The sequence below is a fragment of the Platalea leucorodia genome (assembly GCF_965183815.1).
Source record: "Platalea leucorodia genome assembly, chromosome: 1".
In the NCBI taxonomy this organism is placed as follows: Eukaryota; Metazoa; Chordata; class Aves; order Pelecaniformes; family Threskiornithidae; genus Platalea; species Platalea leucorodia.
Window position 1 is genome coordinate 50,553,834 of NC_138823.1, and position 27,298 is coordinate 50,581,131.

The window sequence follows — 27,298 nt, forward strand, 5'->3', positions numbered from 1 at the left end:
GCACTGTGTAAGTAACAATTTTTATGGAGACCACATTGTGGTATCACCGCAGCCTTCACAGGAGCCTTGCTGCTGGTTCCTCGGCTCATAAGCTTTGCCATTTCTGATTAAGAGAAAATATTGATCAGAACTGGTTTATGAAGCCGCATTAGTATTAAAAGTTGAAGTTGCTGAATTCTGCAAATTGGGCATATTCTTAATTCAAAATCTCAATTCATGACTGCAAAGCAAGACACTTAATTTCTTCACGCTGTATGACCTAAACGCAGCACTCAATATTGCCATTCTGAAACATCTTATTATCCAACTGAACAGGATGCTGTCAGTTCACTGATGTTCTTTCTTTTCCCAGTACATATTCGAATCTTCAGGCATATCTGAAGCAAGTTAGAGATACACTGCATATATTTATTTCCACTCACCTCCAAAAACTGTTCAACACAAAGAAATCCTTAGAAACAACCTCTACCTGGGTTAGGTAAACTTGGGATGGGAGAGAAACCCATAGTCCAGAGGATTAAAAAAAAAAAAAAAAAAAAAAAGAAATTATCTCTGCATTTTGAGGTACATACTACTTTACTGTACTCGATAACCATAGATGCCAGCTACTCTGGAGCTCAACCCAGTCAAGCCTGCTAATAGGCTTACTAGCCTCGACTGGCCGCCTTGCTCATGCAACTACACTGCTTTCAGATTCACCAGCTGTCCAACTTGGAGCATGGGTGGAGGGGAGTGCTCGCTCTCTCTATAGAGAAGGAAGCTTTTCTATTTACTCAAGTTGAGTTTGTCCTTAAACACGAAGCTCTAGGTTTGGTATTAATCCTTAAATGATCCCACATGCAACTAGAACAGCTCCTTAGCCTGTGCTCTCCGCAATCCCAGGACTTACAAAATCTGTTTGGATGGGAATTCTCTACGCTCATGCATGTCCATGTCTTTAACGAAAGTACAGCCATATCATGGTACCAAAGCATCCAACTCTCCTCCCTTCCCTCAACCCCACAAATCATTAAAAAAAAAATAATTGGAATTCCTCATTCAGTCAGTCCAGATATTTTGCTCACTAAGCTTGCAATACATTGTGGTTTTGCTTGCTTTTCCAGCTTTCAGATCCCACTTGGAGAAGAGAAATTCAGCTGGTTAAGAACTGAGCTTGTAGCACCTACACAGCATTACTCCCCCACTTGCTACTACTTAAGTAAGAATCCACAATGACAAAAAAAAAACAAAACAAACAAACAAACAACAAAAAAAACCCCACCACAAATACCATGGGGTTTGGGGGCAGGGGGGCAGCTTTTTTTTTGTTGTTGGGAGTTTCGTTTTTTGTTTGGGTTGGTTTTTAGGGTTTGGTTTTTTGGTTTGGTTTTTTTTTGGCAAGTCTGTTATTTTACTTCAGATCAGTAGACTTGTTCTTACTTTAGTGATGCTAGCAGCTTCAGATCAAGTATTGCAGCCAGCTAGGCTATTTAATGAAAAACAGTATTTCAGTGCAAGATTCCTAAAAGGACATCCTGTCCTGTCAGACTCAAACTATACACATGCTCCAGATTTTTCAACAGAAATCAAGGAATGCAAGACTTTGACATATATATGTTGAAAGTAGTTGGTTGGGGGTTTGGGGTTTTTTTTTGTTTGTTTTTGGTTTTGTTTTTTTTTTTTTTTAGATGAGACAAATGTTTCAGTTATGAAAACACCACCATTTGCAAGTCAGCTTTGATCACACTACGTAGGCTTTTCCTTACAGAAATGTAGTAGTACTTCTTCAACACTAGATACCATCGCTCACTTACCACACACAGTTGCTTTTGTGTGCAGTGTAAACATTTATAACTGTATTTATCAGAACTACTTCGGTTCTGAATGTGGTTTTACTTGTTTGTCTTTTTCAAAGTATATAGTATTGCTTCGAAGAATATTTTAGAGACTGTAAGGTTTTATGTCCCTTAAACTTGAAAATTAGAGTTCTGCAATTGTCTACCATGACCTCCAGCTGGCCTACTTGCATAAGATGTTTAAGATAAACTTCCCTTTAATCTCAGTCTTAAATATGTATATTAATATTCAGGAACACATTGCAACCAATCAGGAATGGGGGGAAATGAGACTAAATCCAAAAAAGTAACTCGAAACTTCACAAACTCTGTGGAACACTGAGGCTTAGAAACTATGTGACATCTTCATTACTCCCTGGATTAAGTGGGAGCAATAAAACGCTGAGATTCTTTGGCAGAGGCACGTGCTGACTTCCAGCCCCAGCTGCCCAGGCCTCCCAACGCCTGGAGCCACCCTCACTTACAGGCAGCTACGGAGCACCCCCACAGAAGTACACCTCCCTGCTAGCAATGTAGTTCAGCCGTCGTGGCAGCCGTGTGTACACCACAGTCTTCTTGCCATGAGATAGAGGCATTACAACATGCCATGCACATGGCATCCCTCTGGGGGCAGATTAAATCCCAAAAGGCTCCAGTGGCAAAGAAAATCAGAAGGGGAAAGGTGATTTGCTTTATTTTAAGAATCATTACACTTAAAATGAAAAGGACTTTTAAAACCATTAAACTTAAAACAAAAAAAAAAAAAGCCTTTATTAGACTAACCTTGTGCTTCCCATCCTGGGATTCATTAGAAAACATATCCCCCCCTCTCCCTCAACCCTACAAAACACTTACAAACCAGCTTCACTGCAGTCAGACATGTCAAAAACAGGTGGCTGCTGAACATTTGGTCACTGGCTTGAAGCAGCATTGAAATAAGACCCCCTCTCCTTTTTACAGCTGATGTTGATGGGCAGCCATGGCAAAGACCGAGCACAAGAGGCAGAGCTATGAATTAAATACTGAGGGGGCTTTGGGTTGGCATCAGCACAGCGTGGAAGGGACTGGGCGGGTTGAGTGCCTCTGGGTGGAGTACCAGAATGCTGCTCTGGCTGAGGACTGGGTACCATCACCATTTACCCCATGCGATTCAAGCTGACAAAGCATGCCGTCGACACAGACGCCCTGCAGGAGCGAGCACTGCTGCTGGAGGGCAGTGCTGGCAGAAACCCCACCACAGGATGACACTTGGTGGACAGTATGAAAAAGATGCCCTTTGTAGAAGCAGAACTGATGCATCTTTGACCACGCAGTTCCCAAGACAATGCCAGGAATGCATATCATTACCATCATGTACTCTCCCCTGTACATATTCCACCTTGTAACCAGTCAAAGGATCAGGCAGAATCTCACCAGGGTTTTGGAGCAGAAGAAAAAAAGAATTCATAGTCTTGTTGCATTCTAGACATCTCGGGGATTTTTCTGAGAACATAATTAAGACAAATGAATTTAAACACTCAATCTCCATAATGGACTCAACAGATCCCCATTAAGCGATATGGGCAGGCATCCAAATTACCCTGCTGAAGCCAGCAAAATCATCTCTTCATCAAGTTTTGTTCCATTAAAAATTGTGAGATTAAATGTCCAAACATTGTGCGAACAGTTAAAAGCACAGGATAAGGAGAAGACAGGCAGATAACATCAAGGGATACCTGAGGATACTGGCTGGCTAACTAGCGCTGGATTTTCCTAAGCAAGATTAGGAAAGAACAAGAGGTAACTACGTTGAGTCAAATCTTTCTTTAACAGACAGTTTTGTAGCACGCAAGTTACGGCGGAAAGATCACTGCAGCAAGCGAAAGACAGCAAAAGTAGTATATACACTTTATTAAAATATAACATAAAGAAGCTGCATCTAGTATTGTTCCCCTTCTAGGGCCCAGTTTTACTAATACCGGTGTCTCTGACTAAAATAGAATACAAATAGGAACTGTCATACCCAGGTTTGCATCTCGAAAGCAGATGATTTTTTTCCCTTCAAGATAGAGGTGTGTAATGGCAATTCAAGAGGAGCAGAGGGAACCTGCACCATACATCGCACCCACAAACTAGGAGGTTTCCCCTCAACCTGACCTACTTCATCTGCTGAAAGATGTTGCTGTTCCATGACACGGGAGTCCAACACATGTTCTGTTCAAAATTCATTCCTCAAGAAGGGCACTGAGAGGGGACAGTCTCCAGGCAAGAGGCAAATCAATGTTCATGCTCCTTCTCCCCCTTTTCTGATTTTTACATCACTAAGAATTGCAGTACAGAGAGTTCTAAAAACCTGTGTATAAAGATCAAATTGCTATGAAAACGTCTCAGAACTTGTAAAATAGTCTTTGTTGCTGCTGGCCTTTTTAATAATAAAAATAGGGTTTAAAGTCTGGTCTTGCAGCAAGCAGGAATCTCTAGGGTGACACAATAACCATTTTAGTTAATCTGACCTGCAGCACAAATCAAGAAATAAGGTATGTTTTAAAGTCCTCCCTTATAGTGAAATGGCATTTGCAGCATGGCTGTAATCACACAAAATGAAAGGTTTTAAAATTGACCTCTCTGTTCTTCACTCAATCCTCTACTGAGAAAAATATTTCTTTTCCTGCTCACAGAAATTCTATCTCACTCATGTCTCATACTCCACATTTCAGAAAATATGCAAAATCTATTTTTATTACTACACCAATGACATTTTTGTGACATTTTAATATTAAAAATTAAATTTCAAGTTGCATAAGAAGACAAGAAGTACTTCAGCTATGAGACGCCAAGACTTTTTTTTAAAGCAATACTGCAAGTTTTAAACCCTCTCAGTTACAAAGTACATGATATGTGGTTGTTAGCGTTATCAGAGCTCTGATAATTCAAGTTGCGCAAATCTTGCAAGATTTTCCCTAAACATTGCAAGGAAGAATCCCTTAAACACAACTGAAGAAAGGAAAGAGTATACTCTACTACAAATAAAGTCAACTAATTCACACCAGCTAATTCATGATGTGTACAGCAGCAGGTGGCTGTATTATCAAAGGGGGGAAACAAGAGCTACCTAGCTGAATAAAAGTTCACCTTCGAAAAGGAGTAATGAAAACCCTCATGTTTTCATTATCCTCAAGAATAATTTTACCAGGGAAGATTTCCCTAAAGGTAGAGACAAGAAATTAAGCATCTGTATTAGCCAGGGCTCACAGAGCAGTAACAGGGCTGCAGTTAAAGAAAAGCCAAACAGGTGGCACTTGTCCAGCACGATGCTCGCAGATGACATGCATCTCAAGAAACTCATACCACTGCCTACTTCTGCAGGAGCTTCAATATGTAAAGTACTAGGAAATAAATGAAGAGAGATTTCTTTTCTCCACTTCTCAGATTTAAGTGCTAGGAACTTAAGTTTAGGGAAAAAAAAAAAAAAAACAAACAAACCACCAAAAATAGTCTCAGCAATGCAATAACAAATAAATACAGCTGTGTGGATGTAAATGAGCTCAGAAGAAATGCTGGTAAGACAGATGGGGAAGCTGAACACCACAATTCTGGACTTGGTTATAATTAATATAAGGGAAAGACTAAAAAGCATATGTACAAGATACTGAGTTTAATATCAAGAAAAAAGTGCGGATGTTTCCACATATGACATTGTAGGCTGACACAGTATGGGACAGATTAAATAAATATTTAAAGTAACAGAAGAACTGGCAGGAAAGGAAACCAGGGAAGGCTGAAGACAAGTTAATGTATGCCTAAGGGTTATGTGTGTTATCCAGCAATAAGTACATCAGGAGTAATAAAAGCACTAAAAGTAGATGAACAAGAATTTGTGTAAGACTTGAGGGGGGAAAAAAGCAAGGAATATAAGCATACAAAAAAGGCAGAAGCCCCTGATTCTTTCAACTTCCACAATAAAGAAATTAAACAATAAATTAATGAATATTAAAATTCAAAGTAAGTCAAGGCAACTGTGACCAAATATCAACATTTACTTTTTTCTAGCTTGCATCAGTGAAAAAGGAACCAGAACACCTACATAGGTCTTTACTATTGCCCTTTACTGCATATTTTTAAAGAACTAAATATTGAGGTACCTTTTAAGTGGGGCCACTTATCCCACTAAACTGACTTCTCTCTCTTCTTTCTATCCATTCTTTTTTCTGACCATCTCTCTCAAAGTTTCACTGCGTTTCATTGTGTCCTCCATTTAGCGCTTTTAAAGTTTTCTACTGCTCCCAGTTGCTTCTCCCTTCATTGTCTTTGGAAAAAAAGAACTCCAATTTTTTCCGCATTCTCTTTAAGCATTTTAAGGAACTTGTGACGAAAATGAAAAATAAACCTTAAAAATCTGTTTTCAATCCCAAGCCTCTCGCACTGGTTGTCATAAAGCACAGTGAGCATTACTGCCTTCAGCTTCTACCTTTCCTATACAAAATTTTCTGCCCTACAGGTTGAATGCAGCTGAATAGCAGACTTCTCATATGGGGGACATTCTCTGAGGAAAAAGTGACATTTGAAGGCTGCATATTTAAACATTTATCATCCTCTCCTCTTGTCTATAATGCAATTTCTCTTCTTGCAATTGCTTCCTTTCAAACTGTTTTAATTAGCCATACAATTAGTTTCCACTGACTTTTCCCTCTGTTGTAATTTAGATTTAACAGCAGAAAGGCAGAACAGCATGCACTGGTTTGATATGCAGTTCTAACTTATAACAGGGCTGTATGTAATACTGTAGGTTTCTTTCAGGTTAATATTCCACACACATGCTTCAGTGGAAGAACGGCCCCTGCTGTGGCTATGTCCCCCAAGACCAGGTGCCTTGGCTGTCTAGAAATAAAGGGTGCAATAAGATGGTTTGGAGAACAACAGAAATTTTTTCCAGGATAGCCATGAAGTAATCTACCCATAGGAAAAAAAATAATTCCTTCAGCTGATATTCGACATTCCCTAATATATAAATAACTAGGTCCCCACAGAATTTAAGAAAAAAGTCCAGGATGCAGTGACTTCTTGACTCCTAATTTTGCTCATCCTTGTTAAGAACTTCCCAAGTGTAGAGTGTGTATTTCCTTTTACAAGGGTTTTTTTTTTGTTTGTTTAACAATTGTGATGCATGTCTCTGTATTCTAGAACACCTGGAGCATGCTATCCCCTGTCTAGCATCCAGCACCAAGCTCTCTTTATGTGTGTTTTCAGACACAGCCCAGGCTACTTTTGCTGCAAGGCCAAGAAAAGGTTACCGCACACCACGCCAAAGCAATATATTCTGCAGTTTTTGTTTCAGATGCTATCACACGTGAGAAGACTGCTCCATGACCATCAGCAGACCTGCATTATCACAATGGGACAGTGTCCAGCCCTTGCAAGACATTACTTTAAAACCACAGTTCTTCCAAACGCATGATATTTTGAATGATTTTCAGCTGCTGTAACGCTGCATATTCATTCACTCACTCTTGAGGTCTCAAAGCTAGAGAACGTTTAAGACTTATGTTCCACCTGCAGGTTTCTCCATCTCATCGTGCAGTCCACCCAACACTCATTCCTGGCACAGGACTCTCTGGCTCTCCATTATCATCTTTTTGTTGCACTTTTAGTCCTAAAATTTCCTCTATTAGCAAGTTTCTAATCCAAGGCCATACTTTCAGCTGGTTTCATGTCCATTACAATCTCTCAGAGAAACTTAGAAAAGGCTATTTGAAAATCTAAGAACAAGCTTAACGGAGTTTGGGGGGGGCTTTTGTTTTTCACTAGATAAAGAGAGTTGCTATCATCTTCCAGCCAGCTGGTTTTAGGGTACCTGACACAGCATCTCGGCTGCTCTTTTCTTACGCTCCTTCAAAACACCAAGATGAATGCCACATAAACAGGGATTTGGTTCACTTTTCAGTTTGCTCAATCATCTAACACTTCACAGGATTTCCATCCCCGACTTTCTGCAAGACTTATAACACATCAAATCTCTGATGATAGCCCTTTGCTATTTGTAGGGCTAAACTGCAGGTAACAAAATTTATGTCTGTTCAGTAATCATGACTTCCCCCACCCCACCCCCCCCCCGTTCAAAACATGCAGAAGCAGGTAAGAAACACTACAGAACAATAAAGATAATATAAATCAGATAATTAAGCAGAAGCTCTCAGGATGTCACTAAAGGCTCATAAAAAGCCAATTGATCGTGATGAGATCTTATTTTGCTCGCAGCATCTTGTTTGCTTTTTTTTGAGAGGTTATGGTTAACTAGGGAGTTTCCTTTTCCCCTGCCACAAGAGTGGCCTTAAAGAATTTGAACCATTAGGTCCAGAAGACTAAATACAGAAGCAGCACAAGAGATGTGGGGAAAAAAAGGAAACAAACAGCTTGAAAAATGTGGGCTGGAGTCGGTAGAGAGAGCAGCAGACAAAGAATCAGGTTACTATTACTTGTTATCTGAGAACGTGAGAGGAAATAACGGAAAGAGTTAGGATGGACACATGAAATGGAAAAAAAAAAAAAGATGATTTTTTGAAAGAATACACTACAGAACACCTAAATTTCAGTCATTACTATATAGCACCCAGGAACTCACTGGAATCATGCAGACTTTTTTTTTTTGATGTTTTTGATGGGGTTTGTTTTGTCTCTACAAAAAAAACCTAGGGTTTGCCATTTTCCTCCCCATCAGTTGATACTAAAGGTATTGAATATTCTCAGCATCTCATCTGCTGCATCTTGTGACACCTGTGTCAAAATCATAACAGTAAAATGCACAAGTGCGTCAAGTAGGCAGAACACGAGACCGGGAAAACCTGTGCAGTCATAAGTGAACAGAGCTGCTGGAAGAGCAAGGAATGGGGCAGGCAAGTCTGCCATCCATCAGGTGCTTGCTCCACACGCTCCTTTCCCTAGTTCAAGATGCAGCTGCTCACCTTTATCCACCGATAGATGCTGCAAGGTGCCACAAGGTAAGAGCAGAGATGAAGGTAGCCGCTACGGAATAAGCAAAGGTGCTATCAGTACCATACTTGTTCACCTGCACAACCGCAAGCAGCAATCTTGCACACATACAATCTGAAAGGTTTGCCCAGCCTCAGCCTTAAGCTTCCTGAAGCCATACTACAAGCACACTCCCTTGTGAAGATGAGAGACAGAAGTACAAAAGATCAGGGTTTATATTTAAATCTACAGTACACGCTGTTTAATACTGACATTTTTACAGGTCTTCTGGGATGCACTGTTCATATGGCACACTTGCACATTCGACGGTATCCTACACCTACTCAATTTAAGTAAACTCATTTCAGTAAAGGGATGAAGCTGGAGATAAACCATAAATACAGCTACGAGAATTGCATGAACTGAACATTTTCTCTGTAACTGGAAGTATAGTTGAAAGTAGAACAGGAAATAGCAGAAAGCACCTAAAAAAAAGTTACAGTTTAAAAGTGCAAGCATCAGGTACAATGCGAGGACTGTATCCTTTCAGCTTGAAGTGGCAGATAAGGCTGAATGAAAAGCAGGGGTAATTTACCCAGGCTTCGGGAATGCCTTTGCACAAAGAGCCTGGCCCATGAGGTGAGGAAGGACAAAATTCTTGAGTGCACAAAGGAGCAGCTTGGGGCAAGCCTTGCAGCTGTCTCAGAAGGAATGCGCACTTTCTGTAGGTATTAAAATCTGCTGAAACAGGTGAAAGGGGGAAGTAAATAAAGACTTAATTCATAGCAAGCTACATAGACTAAGAATATAGGAAAGTAAATGACCTAGCATAGGGGAAGTTTGAGGCAATAGGTCATGCAAAAAAGGATGAAAAGGTCACAGCAATTATGTATAGTCTTTTGGATAAAAGAATCCACTGCCGAGTCTCTGGATGTACTTCTAGCAATGTTAAGATGTTGCCTCCAGCTGCTGGATGACAGCACATCCTGGATTTATAAGTATTCATTGTTAGGATGTACATTCTGCATTTTGGGAACCGCTGCTTTAGAACATGCTCCAGTGCCATTACCCCACACCCTCTCCCTTCTCCCAGGGGTCACCATCAACACATAAAAGACAGCTTTGAGGAAGGAAGGCCCATATTCATTCTTAAAGAACTTAAAGCAGATCAGATCAGGCTTTCCAGTGGATATTCAGCCAGAGTGGCCTGGAAAGGATCTGATTCCAGCTGACAGAGGTATCAGAATTCCCAAGTGTGGTTTCTTAGCAGCAGGCTACACTCACAACACGACAGGACAGACAGACAGACAGACATTGGTGAGCCTTTTCAGGCTTCCATCCCAGTATAGGCTGTGCTTCTGCGTTACAAGTTTCAGCCTTGGGATATTTGTTGATTTTTATTTTGCTCTTATTCCAGCTCTACTCATGTTTGCATTTTTTAATGCAAATGTGTACTGACCATTTATCTCCAAACGGCCAATAAAGTGCCAAAACTGACCAGCTGCATTTGGGCTCATTTCCACTCAAGCCTGAGATGGTCTCACAGATAAGAAAGCACCCTTGGCACAGAAGGTGGTTTTCCCGTGCGGCACGTGAAGCCTGGAGAAATTCTGGCTGCCTCATTCTCCAGAGAACAAAGCATCAGGACAGAGGGCAAGACAATACCAACATAGGAGATCTGCGTTGTCCCAAGAGGTACATCTGCCTCTCCTTTTTTTGGTGAAGCAATTGGAGACTGTCACTCTGGGAGCAGCACAGCATGGAGAAATATGCAGGACAAGTGCAATGAAGGCTGTGTTAGTCTGGCACAAGATAAGATGCACTGAAGGAGGTGAACTCAAGCACTTAGTAGAATACGAAGCACTAAACTTAAGATGCCTTCTCCACTCTGTTGGCTCCTTTTTTGTACACCTATATGCCACTTTTTAAAAGAGATCTCATTAACAATACCAACCAATCTAAAAAAAGACCTAAACCACACACCTAACTTATTTCTGTTCTAAATATCCAAATCACGGAATATGTTTCAACATCCTACACATCATTGTTCAGAGGAAAAGAGAAAAGAAGCTGCATAAATGAATCACTTTGCAGTGTTTTATTAAAAGAAAGAACCTCTAGAAACGACCAGATGATGCAGAGGTAAAGCCACCTACAAAACAAGACAAATTAGCATCACCCACTGATTGTTGATCCTGGTGGCACTAGAGGCAAACTGGGAAGGGCTTTAGGGCAACTTTGTACTCACAGACTGTGAGCATGAAGAAAGAGTTATAAGCAGAAAGAAAGAATTAAAAGATAGATAGTAAAGCAAGTTCCTTCTCTCTCCTCTTATTTTACAAATTTCTTCTACTATGGTGCAAATACAGAGCATTGATTCTAATACTATTTTACTGGATTTCCATTTGTTTTGCCTGGGCTCCTACATTAATCCAAACAATAAGGGCCTTTAAAGCATTCATAAATAACCTGCTGCTGCTGCTGGCACCTAGAAGCCAAGTGCAGCAATGTTAAGCAACAACAAATTTCATAGTTCAAGAGGCACAGTTAAGGAAAAAGGTTGCTCAGAAAATCACTCTCATTTAGCACAAAGATCCTTAAAAATTGCATGAAATCAGTCAAGTAACTATAGAAACCAATTTCTTCAGCTCTGTATCACACGTCTCACACCTCAATTGTCTTTATTATCGTCTGCTGTCAGATCCTTAATCAGAAATGTGAACAGGCTTGATGATTTATTCAGCAGGGAAAAGAATCTGTAGGTCAAGTGAAAAATTTCACACACACATACACACGCACACACATCTTCAACCTTAGGTACTTTCATTTCATTCTGTTCCCAGTAGCTCTGGGGGCAACTCCAGTGAGATCCAATATTAAGGCTCAATTAAAATAAGCTCCAATTAGTGGAGCTTTTTTCTCTCAGGCTAGAAAAGTCAGGAAATGGATATTGGGAAATGTAAAAAGTCAGCTACTGAGAGGAGGTTGCAGACATAAATGAACTTATTTGTTGATTTCTACAGTTGCTATGCAGAGGCCTCTGGGAGTAAAAGCTTAACCAGTCTAAGCTATAAACTAAAACCCCTGCAGCTAAACATGAACTGTGTGAAACAAGGGCTCCATTCCAGAACAGAAAACTGCTGGGCCCAGAAAATTAAAAGCCAGAGGCGTTTTCCATTTAAAACTAAATCCCAGTACCGCCTCCCAGCCAAAGAATTATAAGCAGTATCAGATTTACAAAACGAACAATTACCCTGGAAAAATGTAGCCTATTGTACAGTCCCAGATGCTAAATCTCAAAGTTTCTTTTTTTTTTTTTTTTCTAATCCCGCATTATATTCCTACCAAGTGTACTGCTGCAGTTTACAAAGGACCATTTCTAGACAGGACTGAAACTACAAAAATGAAATGTTAAAAAAGAGAGCTCATAATTCATTGACCTCATTTGAAGCACTGCCCTTGCCTGTGGCAGTTCCTGTCCTTCCCCAAGGCCTCTACAAATGGTATGCAGCAGCAAAATAAACCCTGACCTAATTGCCAGGACAGGGCTGCCAACCTTCTCTCAACACACAAAGGCAAGCATGGTAACTGGAAAGTCCTACCTCTTTCGCTTTCTGCTTTAACCGCAGTTGCTCTGGATCTTCTTTATTGGAACGGCTCTACCAAAGGAAGAGGAAAAAGATTGAATAGAAATTACTGGCATCCAAACACCATCCTATCCGTTAAATATTTAATAAACGACAATTTTCTCTGGTGATTGAAAGATTTAGCTCCAGGGGTGAATGCCTCAATCCAGACTGCCTTCCCTCCCCCTCCACGCACATACGCGCACCCCCCTCCTCATCTGGGCCGGCTGCCTCTGCTCTAGCCTGAAGCAAGATTAAGCTGAAAATGATGCTAACACTGTCAGTCAGGTCCAGTCTAGGCATGATGTTGTTCATGTCAGCAGCAGACACTTAAAAAGGACAGGAAGTATAGGAACGAAAGGGAGTCGTACTCGTGCAAGTACAGCACAATTCTTTCAAGTCTAGATGAGGCTTCCACCCAAGGGGCTCCAGAATTAAGCTTGAAACAAAACAAAAAAAGACAACAAACAGAAGATGATCAAGTCACATCTGATGGAGCAACATCTACTGATTTTTCTTTTTTTGTTTTGTTTTGTTTTGTTTTGCTCCTGTTCTTGAGGAGACGGAAGGGGTAAGAAGGGTACTTATTCTGTGCTAGCAGTGGCTCCATCAGGGGTTTGCAGATGCTAGGCTACCAGCTCCAAGGCCAGCCCTCTGATCTGACTACAGAAAACACACATCTGGCAGGGCGGTGGATCTCACCAGGCTCCAGCTTGAACAAGCATAGTGAACCCATATTTTCAAACAGTGCCATACACACATGGAGAAAGACATACCAATTTCAGAGCCAGAAATAGAGCCAGGAAGGACTTTTATGGCTATGTGAGTACTACTTTTATTTTATTTTGACCAGTAGGAATAATCTCAAAAGAAGAGTTCACCCCACCACATGTTTAAAAGAACTCCTGTGATTTTTTTGAAGAATGTAAAAAGCTAAAATCCTTTTCTGTATAGCCTAAGCTATCCTAAACAGTATGGATTTCCAGTTACAGGGTTAATGGTTACTACATTTAAAGCAGAAATAAGAGAAACCTGAAGATGTTCACCAGACTAAAGGACACCACTACTTCCTTGGAAAGCAAAAAAAAATGAAGTTCTTACCTTGGCTGCTCGAAGCAACATTTCACGTTCCTCTTCATCCTTTCTCTGCTTTTCTAGGTGATCAAGCTTTTCAAGAAATCTCAGCTGTGCTCTGGTGTCACTAGATACGATGTACCTATCACTCCCCTGGAAAGAGAAGTTTGTTATAGACAACCACACTTTTATATACACCACTAGAGCTAATAAGCCCAATGGGAACAACTTCAAAAGAAGAACACTCTTTTTTCAAAGCTGAAAAGTGTAGGCTGTTTTAGAAAGACTTCAGGTGGTAGGTACTCATTTACACATCTCCTCTCCACTGAAGCATGTTTCCTGGCATCTATGACTAGTAAGAGGTTACTGAACAAGTGACATTAACAACATCTAGTCTATATTGACTATAACAACAACAACGTCTTTAAGTCTAAAATTCTGTTTTAAACAGCAACCTCATTTCCAGTAAGCATACATACAAGACTGTCTTTCTGGACTGGAAAAAAAAAAAAAAAGAAAGAATTGTAAAACAGCAGAACATCATATCCTTTCCCCTTTAAACAGAAAGGGTGAAGAAAAAATAAAATTTGACATTTTAAGTTGCTAGTGTTTGGTGTTCTAGTTTCAGATATTTAATCCAGAATTTGAAATAAGCCTCAGCTGGTATTTCCAAAAAGAGGCTTTATGGAGTGGAAGGGTGGTTTAGAACTACTTATAATGAATCTTTGGGGTAGGGAAAGTGACATAAATTATATATGGTTTATTATAGCTTTAGGAATAGGTACTTTTGCCTCAGTGGATGCTCTCAAGTCATAGAATAGTTTATGTTGAAAGGTGACCTGTGGAAGTCATCTGGTCCAGCCCCCTATGCAAAGCTGGGCCAGTGAATACTAATGAATAGCTCCAACAGTAGCTGGACACGCATGTATTGAAACAAGACTACGGTCATTTTGGTCTAAAAAATAACAAGCGGTAGTTTATTTTTCATACTATTTTTGCTCTCATTGGAAAGTCTGAGTTTAGTTTTACTTTAGATAGGAAAAAAGACAGAGAAAGGAAAGATCTAAAACATGGTCAGCTGGCAATGAAAAGCTTGTTTTTACTATTCTGCTCTTCCAAAGACAGGCTATTTAAACCACGCGTTGGCTAGAGGGCATTAGGCAAAACAAGGCAGGGAGCCCACTCTAGACGAGACACATCTGTGCCACCTGTTTGTACCACTCCTTAATGCACATCCTAGAGTCATCTTCCTTCTCTGTTACTTTGTGAACTTCCCTTTTCCTGAGAAATTTATCCTTAGGCTTTTACCAGGGATTATATACACATTATACACTTTTAGCAACCCTTCTTTCTACCCTACCCCAATCTCACACTTTAATGAAGCAACCTTGACACACAACTGTTCTGGAATAAGCACGGTGTGTTTTACAGCTATATTTTAGGCAAGGGTATATTTTAAGTATATGGACTATCGGTGATTTCAGTTGCTAAATTTTTAGTTTTCAAACACACTATACTCACTCTTCTTCCCATACCCAGTCATACACTTTTAAAAGCTGGGAGGAAAGTAAAAGTCTTCTTGTGGGGCACCGTTGTCTCCCAGTCCGAATTCTCATAACCCAGCCAGAGCATGAAATCAATCCCTTTTCTGGTATTAAATTTGGTCCTTTTCAATGAGCCACCACATTGTCACGTATCACCAACTGTGGCTCACACCACACCATGCGTTGCAACCAAGGAAACTTTCATTCCCAAGCAGAGTCTGTGGCTCTGCAAAAAAGTCCAACAAACTTTTCCCCCTCTTCTGTTACTGCTCCCCACAAAACACTTTGAGTCAGTCTCAGTTCATTAGTACAGTTTGTTTTGAAGCAGCAGTTTATAGTAATACACCACCATGCCACAATCCTTTTAAAGGGACAAAGAAGAAAGCCATATTATCAGAAGATTACTTTTTCCAAAGATTAGAAGTGTTTCACTTTGGAATGCCCAAAGTCAGAGTTAGATGCTTACATTTTTAAGGCCAAACCCAAGACCCTATGCCAATTCGGAATGCAAGCATCTCAACCAGAAGCACCCCAATGCACTACCATGAGCTTATATGGGACAAGAAATGGGTGCATTCATAACAGCATTTCAGCTCTTCAACAACTGTTTTAAGATACCTTATTTCAGGTCTTTTTAGAAGACGAACACCTGCAGTTATATTTTGCCCCACTCAATAAAATTGTTCTCTGTGATCATTTAACACTGAATTGCTTAGACAGAAAACATTATATTGTATACCTGTTCATAACTTGCAGCCATTACTGTTACGACAAAGCAAGTTGGATTCAGTTTTTGTCCATATAACAGTTTAACTTCCTCACATAAGGCCAAACTGTCCCCAGCTACAACAGTGCAATCCCAACAAAACTAAAGTTATAAATGTAATCGAGAACAGAATTTAACTTAGTGATAAATAAAGCACATAACCACAATACAGTGTGGTTAGATTTGTATGTGCCAAAGCTGAACTTGTACATCTGACAGTTAAAAAGTCATTTTTATTTTAACTGAGCTAAATTTCACCCAGAGTTCACTTCGCTATCCTGAAAGAAGCTACTGCTTTCACACAACAATAGCACATTAGTGCATCTATACAATCTTGTTATGAAATTCATTCCCCCCCACTTTTTTTTCGTCAAGAGAAATGTACATACTCAAAGACTTCTCCACGTATGTGCTCTAAAGCACAGCCAGTTCCTACCAAAATTTTTACGTTAGGTTTTACACATACTTGAAACATGCAGCATTGAAGCAAAGCATTCCCAGGTATGTCTTCAGTGAGAAGACAGCTGGCAACAAATTCAAGAACAGCTATACACCTTGTCTGTGATTTGCAACTTCCTTCCTAGGTTGTCACGTACCTGTAAATGAATCTGAAACCTGACTACGGCACTTGTGGTTTAGCACCCGGAATGTACTGCATGTCCAGGGGCACAAAGGAAAAACCCACATACAGGGAAGCTGTGCTCCACTTCAGTCCACCAGGAAAGAAGTTGGAAGAATGCTACTAAGACCAGTTCTCCCACGAAATCTGAACAGTTTAAATCATGTCGTGTTCAAGCCTTGTTGAGGACAGAGCAGGAATGCAGGCAGTTGCAGAGGCTCAGCTACTATGTGAGAACCTATTAAGCTTTGGCTTTTATATAGTCAACCCCTAAACCAAGTTAATAACAGAAAAGCTTCTGATAAGTTATTTCTGCGCTCTGCAGTTTGATGGCGGCACACAGTGGGTAAGAGGAGGCTGGCTGTTTTCACATCTAGGAGCGCTTACTCCTTCGCTACATTTAGAGCTTGCCCCTTAAACCAATGCAGCTGCCACACCATACTGCCCTACAGACAGTGCAGTTTGGGGTTGCAGTGTTTTATTGCTACTGCATATGAGGAAAATGTTTTCCTGGAGCAATGTTTACAGCACAGCACCGTACCATGCCGCTTGAAGCCATGTCCTCATGGGCTCCAAACACAGGGGCACAGCAGTCATCTCCTGCTGTGCTGCATCCACCCACATCAAAAACGTTTTTTAATCACTGTACTGTTTAGTTGCCATTATTAATTCTGGTCTTGGGTATCATATTATGTCACATGCATACTCTTATATCTCAGCAGTTCTCCAGATTACAGGAGGGAAGCAGCCGAGGAACCAAACCAGCTAGCTAATTGCCTTTATGGTCTTACCAAGGCTCTATAAAGGCACTGCAACAAGAGTCGCAGCACAGAGAGCGGAAGGCTATTCCTACTTCAGATAAAGAGACCACCATGATAGTTTTATCCTAATTAAGTTAGTAACTTCCAATTATATACCTTTTTTTCCCCCTTAAATTTAGCAAAAAAGGGCAAAAGTTGGCAAGTCTACGTGGTGGCATGGTATGAAGCTTCTACCCTGCCAACTCTCTCTCTGCAGGACTAGCCATCAGATGTAAGCTGCTAGGCATAAGCTGAGCAAACTGGGAAGAAGAGTTTCCTGAGAATGATCCCATGAATTATTAGCTATTTACACCAACTTCTACCCTAACAATAGTTACCTTTCACCACACCTATCCCTACTACTGTCTGTCTTTTTGTAGTGAAGATAGGCCAATACAAAGCCTTACAGGGCAACTACCCAATCCTCTTGGAAAGGCTCTGGATAATTCTTTGAAATACACGGAGCCCACATTGCACACTGGTACCTATCGATAGCCTAGAAGGAAAAAGAGGACAGGGGCAACCACTAGGGAATATGGAATACAGGGTTGTGTAAATACATATATAAATACATAACAGGGCTCCAAAACCCTGTAGTGTTCTGTTCTTGAACTTAGATTTCTAAAAGCCTGTCAACATCTCTCACAATATTACTCACAAACACAATCCTGTAGGACACTCATCTGTAGTGTAGTACCATCTTCCTAACAAAAGAGGGTACCTGTGCCTCTAGGATTATTATGCCCATTACTTTTTGTTTGTTTGCTTTGTTTTTGAGAAAACAGGAAAAGAAAGCAAGCTTATTGCAGTCTTACAATCTTATCATTGCTTCTGGCAATTCAATCAGACAAAAACCTATCAGTTTTTCTATTGCTTTAGTTTAATGAGAAAGAAATCAGCCCTATCAAGCCCACTGTCCAAAAACAATCCCTTGTGTCCCTGGTGTCTGCAAGACACTAAGTCCTACTAGTTACTCAGGACTTAATCTTCCACCTCACTTTTGCTCATGAACTCTATTGGATCTCCCCCTTTGGAGGGACAACACTGAACATGTGCAGATTTCTAAAGACTTCTCATAAAAAACTCTATACTTTTTCTGTATTGATTTTTTTCCTACTGCATCTTCTTCTGGCAAGGAACAGCATACTCCAACTGCTCCAGACATCACTATAAATACTTGGAAGTTTCCAAATAGTTCCTGCTCTTTACTATTGCTTCTCCAGCGCTTAAAAGCCTATAAAAAAATGTTCAGTACAAAAATAACTCCTATCCCATCAGTTAGTTGCTCTTGTTAAATTTCATTAAGCCTAAAGTTCCTGTTTAAAAAAAAAAAAAACAACACCAAACAAAAAGAACTTAAGAGTTGACAGATACATCTGCTTCTAACTTCCAATTTTTTTCTAAAACAGACTAATATCTTATTATTGAATGACAAGAAAAAGCCTTAAAGAGCTGTTTTGGCCACTAGTTAAGTTATTGCTTCCCATTTGTACCATACAAGCATCTTAAGGGATACTGGATCCCTGGAACCCAATATATTTTATATTGAATGGTGCTAATACAAGAGGGAGGGGAGGGAATCTTAAATAGCACTGGCAGAAAAAACATTCCAGAAACTTTAAGATCAAAGGGGTCTCTGCCTTCACATGGAGCACTTTCTAAAAATAAAATACTCAATTCAGTTTCCCAAGGCTTTTTACTGAGCCAATACTGCAGCTCCACCAACAGTAAATGCATAAAGCAAACACAAGCCCCTAAATCAACCCGACCACCAAGAGCATTCAAAAATGGCTTTATATTTACCATGCAAGACAGATTTTGTATAACAGCCAGCACTTCTATGGAAGAGGAGAAATGCATGCATTTACTCTTATGCTGGGTTTTAAGAGCACCTATCCAACAAGTTGAATGGAAAACGTAAGGAATAGTTAGAGGCTATAAACAGTTAAAACAAAACCAGCCTTTGGTAGATATACTGAAAATGCACATATTGCATATGATATGCCTATACTTGGAAGAGGTTTACCTTCAAGGCTGCAAAGCAGGAAAACTTTGGTGCAAAACTTGCTTAATGATTTCCTTTACCTTGTGGGTTGATACTCTGTGCTGAGCAATTACAGTTAGTTTTTCTAGGAGCCCTCGTAATCTCTCCTGTGTAGCGTGGGAGATCAAGTTCACAACATCAGAGTTAAGTTCCATAATGTCATGCCTTTTACCTGTGGAAGCATAGAAAATCCATTACGTGTTTTAGTAGTAGCTGATAATTGAAATAATTAGCACAGCAGGTATTCTGTTCCCCCTGGAAGTCATACCCATTATGAATAAAGGTTTGGAGATTATGATTTTCCTGGTAAAGTCACAACTTCAAAGATCTTAGACATTACATTAATAAAACTTAGCCTGGAGCTTCAGAAAATATAGACATTGTTTCACTTAGCCTCCAGAACCACTCTCCTTGCAAGGTCATTTATAGGACAAAGTTAATAAGAACACAAATCGAGCTTCATGTTCAGGGAGAGGGAGAAGCGGTAGCTGTAGAAATTAGTGCCATATTCTGTTAATTCCAGTAATTAAAAAAAATAGAGAATTACATTTTGCCCTGCTTGACACCATGCTTGTTAACAACTCATGACATTTATTCGATGAGCAGGGATGGTTTTTGCAGCGCACTCCAGGCACAGGGGACCCTCTCACCTGCCTCGACAGACCGGCACGGGGCAGACAGACCCAACCATCCCACGGCGGCACCTCGGACAACACAGATCAAGTCCAGCCAGGGTCACCGTGCCATCACCTTCAACCTTTTTTCTCAGGCTGCCACCGCCTCTCTGCGATTCAGCAGCTGTAACCAAGGTCGGCGACAGCTCCGGGCAAAGCTGTCCCAGCCCCGTGCCCAGAGCTGGGCATCACCTCTGCAACCCTCCTGCGGCTGCAGGCTGCTGACGGAGGAGCCTTCCCGTGGTTGACACCATCGATCACTCAATGCAACTCCGTCAAGACACCTGGACAGCAGCGACTTCTCCCTGGTAGGCACAGCAGGCAGCAGTTTCACACGCTTCATATGCTGTACCCATCAGAAGTGCTTTTCCTTGCCCCTCACTGCATTTACAGCAGCTGTAATACTTTATGATGCAATATACAGCACACCTTCAAAACCCATTTCAGTATTTATTGCCAAGTGGAGTGTTAAGAATGGATAAACAGTACACTGTAAAAAACCTAATCATCTATATTTGCCTTTGCTATTCTAACTGAAAATGAATAACAATCTTGCAAGACAGGGAGAATCTACAATGTTTTCCCAGATACAATCAAAGTGTTCCCACTGTTTGATCTTGGCCAGTAAGCATTGGCCTGTACCTTAGCTGAGTACAAAGCTCATTTTGCTCAAGCACCTTTCAACACTTCCACAGCAGTTTCCCACTACACTATCAGAATACTGAAACGTCAACTTACAAGAGAAAACAAAATCCCCCCCAAACCTCAAGACCTCCCTGCACACACACACACACTTCCTAAACCAAAGAGGGCTCGGTTCAAGAGCAAAAGCATTCCTTTTCTGAATTGCTGTACTCCCTGACTGTATTCCTTTCCTTGCAATCAAAACACTTTTCATTTACGGCATGAAGTACTACGACTAGTAGTAGTAGTAGTTGTAGTAGTAATGTGAAACAGCCAGGCTTCTATTTTCCATCTTTCAATCAATTGTCTTCACACCCCAAACGAGACAATTATTCTAGAAGTACTTTATGTTTTTGCAGAGCTCTTTATTTTTCCTTATATCTACTTCCCATGGATGACTGGTTAACCCCCTACTGAATTTTGAGAAAAGGTTCTAGGCACCAGTTTCAATGTGTCTTTTCCTTTAACCACTAGTAGCACAGCACTTACTTCACACAACTATGCCCCATGCAGCTCAGAGGGCACATATGGCTAACTAGCGCAGGATGTACTGAGGTAGCAGATAGCATTCGCAGGTTACGTACTCGTCACAGGCTAGCTGCTTAGTTTGGACTAAGAACAAGTTGCGTGTAGAAAGACTTTGCGATCATGTAGTTAAACCACTGTGACAGAATTATGACTGCATGTACGGAACTGCAGGCTTTCCTGAATACTCAGCTGTAAAACTCACTGTTCCAGTATGGCAAGCTACCAGCAGAGAGCAGGAGGAAGGAGTTGAGCAACATTCATCCAGTTTGCTGTAGACAGCAGTGGTACTGATCAGTGTGGTGCTGTATCAAATGCATGCTCCCTGCTCTGACATAATACAACACTGCTAAGCAACAGTTATTATTTTGCTCAGAAACTAACAGCTGAGATGATACGTGCACTAGAACAGTTCAGTCTCAGCCATTCAACATATATTCCACAGTATTATTGACTGATACCAACAGCTTTGACATGTCTTTTGCATAAAATTAATGAAAGATTTTTCCATAGAGGGAGTCATAAACAAAGGTCTGCCCTGTGCATATTGGCAGTTTGAAACTTCTTCCTAATCACATGGGCAGGATCTGTAATGTTGGTCAATAGATTACATTTACCTGAAACAGGCTGAGGAATGCAAAAGCTGTTAGGAAAGTCAGTGTAATGCACCAAGTTAGGAGCTGCAGAAATAGAAAAGCACACTTAATTGTTTGATTTGACACTAGCATCTATCTGGTTGTTATGTGTTCCATTAACTTAAAGAGTAATAAAGTTGCCCAGTTCTCACATGTAAAAGTGGCACCAATTTCTTTTTTCTGGTTGCGCTTCAGACTATTTCCATGTAAAAAACTTAGAGAACAGTTCTTTCATAGACAGGGAAGTAAAAACTCTGTACAGTTTGGTAGAAACATATGAATTGAGATGGCAGATCTTAAAAGTTCCAGCACCTTCTTCAAAGATTGGAGGCTGGCTGGTGAAACAGGCAATACATATCTGTTACATATGCTTTGTTCTCACCTATGTTCAAGATCTTCTTCTGAAGTGCTTCCGAGGAGAGAAAAGGTTCATCTGCACAAGAGCGGATCACCGTACCAATGAGCTCAGAGTTTGTTGCCAAAATGCATGCATTCTCCTCGTTAAGATTGACCCCAGCCATAGAAGTCACATCATTTATGTCATCTTCATCTCTACTAGAGAGAAAACCAACATTTTATGCTTCATTCAGAATAGATACAAAGAAAAAGCCTCTCAACCATCAACAAACAGCCACATTCACGTGTCTTGGAGGCTACCCCTATACGATAGATGTTTAGTGTGGGTATGGACAGGCACAGATGGCTCCTAAAAGCTTTCACACTTCAGTGAAGTGCCTCTCAAACATTAGCTTGACTAATGCCTCCATTGTTAGGCATGCAAATCCTTTTCATGTAACTAAAATTTTGAGCAAGCTCAGAAAGGAAGGACAGAGGTAAACCTGCATTAAAAGTCCACATGAGCCCCCCACCCTGCACCATCACTCTTACAGCCTGAAATTTGTTCTAAAACTCTAATTCACCAGGTAGAACCAAGTGTTGAACAAAGCTGAATACTGACTCATCGAACTTATAAACAAGCCCATTTTCTAACTGAGATGCCTATCCTACAAACTGAAGCTTACAGCACAAGCATATTAGCACAAACGAGATCTTTACTTTTTTTTTAGTGAATTCCCTTAAAAAATAAGATACAAACGCCCCTTGTCTGTAGTATACAGAACCAACCAGACCTTGCCCTTTGAATCAGTCCTACCATACAGTAAGTACTTATGTACGTAGCGGGGAGGATGCTATGCTTCTGAAAAACAGCGGCAGAACTCTAGTTCTTAACATCCCTCTGTTAGCTGGATTCTGCTGTAGCAGCTTTGGTCTACATGTTCAAAATAAAACCTCAAGTCTGGCATACTTCGGGCTAACATGACTAAGACTAGCTATAATCACGGCAAAGCCCATGTCAAGCAAATAGTCTGTGTGCCTCAGCTTTTTTTTTTTTTTTAAAAGATCATTTTAGTTAAAATACTAAATGAACTTTATATGGGAAAAGTTTTTGTAAGACTTTAGCAATGAAAATACCCAAATTATTTTCAATTAAGTTTAGATCATCAAAAGAAAGCCTTTTTTGCTTCACAAAGTAACAAAGGCCTTAATGGTGGCTTCAAGGGTTTAGAATCAGAACAGAAGTCAGCATTATTCATACAGACAGGTGGAAGCACTCAATCTGAAGGTCTTTTGATTTGGAAAACAAAAGAAAACAAAATCCAAAACCACACACACACCCATCCTGAAAAGTATTCGCTGGCAAGGTTTGATAAAGTTCATCTTCAGAAAATACAGTGTGGTCTACGTAACTCTTGAACAAGGGGTTAGTCAGAAACTTGCCATTCTTAGGTGAAACGGGATCTCTTGGAGGCTGTCTTCTGACTGGTGACAGGTAGAAGCTGAAGTTATTAGAACTTGGGTTGGGCCTGAGCAATACTCAAAAGACACAAGAAAGTGTTGGGATTTTTTTCTTAAACTACAGATGCATTTTCTCCTTTGGGCTTCAATAGGTTTCTATGGTGCAAGTCTTCTCCCACGAACTTTGAGAGAGAAGCCTAGCTAGGAAAGGAGTCCAGCCTTCCCCTACTCCTCCTGCCGTTCATTTGTGTGCCCTCAAGGCTAGGAGTTTCTACGTGATTTATTCAGGGAAAAGGAGACCCAGCAGCTTCTCAAACCAGCTTCATTCATTAAGTCTAACTAGACATAGCTTCCTGACTAGGACTGTGCCCCAAATCCATCGTGCTAAGAAAAGCATTAAACCCTAGGATAGTCAGAAGGGTTAAGTGACCACAGTTATGATTCAAAGCTGAAGTCACAGCTGCCAGAACAGCTTCCCTCCTCCTACCCCTTCACAACCAGCAACTGAGCAGTTCCAAGTGTATACTCATGCTCTATCAGCCTAACAGAGACCCTGATCTTTCAAGAAGCATGTAAATGAACCTTCACTGCATGCTAATTGAGTGCTAATTGATCTTCACAAGTACACTCCAGTTTACTCTTCTTAATGACCACTACAGAGAATTCTTTGCTGTTGGCAGAGACAAGAATCCCACCAAAGTGCAGTGAGTGCCACGAATCTGCCAATAAAGGAGATTACAAAATCAGCACAACTAGCACCAAGAACATACATCACAAGCTATCAGAGCTGCAGATGGTGGATCCTGACATTATCCCGATGGAGCTGTTTATGGAATCCAAGTAAGGATGCTTGCACCTCAGTTGCAACTGTATAGCACGCAGTTTTGATAAATAATTTTAACTTTTAATCTGGCCGCATAGTCCAAATACTCAAGAGAGGAGGTGGTAAACTTCTATACTATACATCTATCTGCCTTTCTACATACACAAGTTTCAGGTCTCTAAAACCAGCCTTTATCAGATTACTATTTTCTCTAATATTTCCATGCACACAGTCTCTCTTGTGAGTACACACATACAAGAGCTTATATGCAAGTAGACATCTCTACCTGTACTGTTTTTAAGGACCAATTCTAACTTCTTCACTGTAGGATGTAAGTTTGCATTAAGTCCCCGAGTCACTAGCCTTGATGAAAGATTAATTTGCACCTGTGAAAACACTACTGCACTTATTTTACTTAATCCAAAGAAACTATCATTACATTTCCTTAGAAGTAGTGCTCACTAAAGATTAATGTAAGTTTCAGAAGCCACGTTCAGTTTGTACTTTTTACTATTCTTTTTTCCTTGCTGTTCGAACAAACCTCAATTATTTTAAGTAAGGTATCATGTTTTTTGAGTAAGCTATAAAAATCATTCGATTAAAGTGATAAATTTAAAATATTCCAGAGTATACATTTCTGTTGGATACGGACTTTCAGCAATCCCTCCATAAAGCCCCTCTTCTATACCACTTCCTTTAATGCTTTTTGCATTTGATCTTGTCACACCCAGAAATCAACAATAAAAACTCTCCCAGCTGTTATAAGTCTCCAGTGATTTAAGCTTATCAGAACAAGGGGGAAAACAGAACACAGAGTTCTGAGCATTACCCTGCATGAAGTCAGGTTTCACATTTATGCTGAATATTCCACTGGAAAAGAAGCCCAAGGAACGCAGATGCACCTCACGTCTATGAATTTGCCTGTACTGGCTGAAAAGTGAGTCTGTGGCACCCTCTGGTGTTTGACCAACGCACATGTCTTCTGAATTCATCTTTATTTCCTCTGTTTTATACAACAGTCAAAGGGAAAACTAGAAAGGCACGCTTAACCCAGACCTCCGTGCACCATCATGGACAACTATGCAGGACAGAGCAATTCCAGCGAAGCAAGAACCACCAGTGCTCCCCGCCACCTCGGGACAGGAGGAGCAGCTGCCCAGATGTTCTCCACTCTGCTGTCTCACTCCTGTTTGTCTGCTAGTTGAGATTGCTGGTACCTTCCAGACAAAATGCACAAGTCAGAGCTCTATGTGCTTTGGAGAACAACTCTATTAAATAGAACCGATGCAAAATAAATATTTGAAGATGCAAATATGCGTCTTACTTTTTCCAGGGTGCTGTAGCATATACTTTACAGAAGTTTGTAGAGCAGTTTATAAAACTCTTGATGCTTTTAAAACAGACTGCCCTTTACAAGACATGTCATGGGGCAATCAAGAGCCAGTGATGCCTGTGCTTAGCTGAAATAATTTCGAGAAGGTTTTTTTTTAAGGGGGGGGGGGGAATCGCCATTTTTTCTACTGCTCATCTTCAGCAACCTGAAACAGCCCATTAAAGAGCAGACAAGGTAAAATTGCGGCTTATTAAGTACAACTTAGCGAGTATTACACTCTTGAATCCTAACCTAACCTAGTCACACAATGGCAGAGGGAGTCAGGCTTGATGACATACTGCAATGAGAGACCACAGTCTGAAGTGTCACATGTACAATCACATCAGTTACTAGACATGCTCTCTGCCCACAACGAATCTCATCACAAAGCCTGAAAGGGGGCCATGGTGCTTCTTTCTCTCTGCCTCGCAGATGATCGGCAGTTGATGGATCACAGGTCACAAAGAATAGCTGTGCTGGGAGTACTGAAAGTCAGGACAGAAGAGAGGAAACCACTTCACAGCTTACTGGGTTGTCCAGCCCAGATTAACACTGTGGTGCTAGACCTGCTCGGAGAACACAGATACTCTACAGAGAGAAGCCAAAAGTTCAGGTACATGCTGCCCACGTTCAGATACATGAAGATACACGTTCAGATACATGAAGAAAAAAACTACATACGTAGTTTTTAAAGTCAGAAAGCTTGGTTATAGCAGTGAATAGAAGAACCACCAGGGGTGTATTCAAAGGCATAAATTCTTCAGAGACAAGAGACTTAATAGTAAAATTTAAGGTGAGTTAGAGATTTCAAATCTGAATTCTCATGGACTTAAGCTACTTTGAAAATCATAATGCAAAAGCAAGAACAGAAACCGATCTTAGATCACACTGTAAAAGCAGAGTTTTTTCTACACTAAGAATTCATCAATTCAGGGAAGGAATTTCAAGAATTCAAACTTTTCCATGTAAATCAGTTGATACATTCCAATTGGAAGACCACAGAAAAAAAATTGTTTCTATTTTTTTTGCAGGAGTTTGGTTTTTAATTATGATATTTATGAAGTGATTTTTTTTTTTTCAAACATCACTACCCAAAATTACATCCCAAATTATATTCTGACATATATTTCATAAGAGCTTGAGGCAGCTGAACAGAGCTACTGCTTTAACATTAGCTTTTCATTTCAACTTCTGGCTACCAGTGTTTTAAGTGTTCACTGTATACTGTATGTTACTGGAAACAACAACAGCTCTGTCCATATCAGTGCACACAAAGCTGTAGCTTTCAAGAGATGAGAAGTCAACTGGTCAACAAGACAAAGGTGTCATGTCTGCTTTTATCCCTGGAAGAGCAACTTCAAGCTTGCCTTAAAGTCATAAGACCAATAATGCTTATGACAGTCTGTACCTCTGTTCCAACATTACATTTCAGAGCTACAAAAACAATTCCTGCTTTTGAAAAGTTAATCAGTTACCAGAACTAAAAGCTTTAAGCACTTTTGTAATCTAAAGCCCTAGAGAATATGCCAGAAGCCACAATTAGAGGTGTAGTCAAA

The 27,298-nt window shown here is 40.4% G+C and overlaps 1 protein-coding gene across 1 annotated transcript in view; it reads right to left on the minus strand.

Moving 5' to 3' along the window:
* TAF4B (TATA-box binding protein associated factor 4b) overlaps window positions 1–27,298 on the minus strand; it is a gene marked incomplete at both ends in the record, with an annotated part of 75,179 nt that overhangs the window by 11,948 nt on the left and 35,933 nt on the right. The window contains 4 exons of the mRNA XM_082321789.1: window positions 12,362–12,418; window positions 13,487–13,612; window positions 19,274–19,404; window positions 22,133–22,305. Coding sequence (XP_082177915.1) covers window positions 12,362–12,418; window positions 13,487–13,612; window positions 19,274–19,404; window positions 22,133–22,305 — 487 coding nt within the window. The remainder of the gene's footprint in view (window positions 1–12,361; window positions 12,419–13,486; window positions 13,613–19,273; window positions 19,405–22,132; window positions 22,306–27,298) is intronic.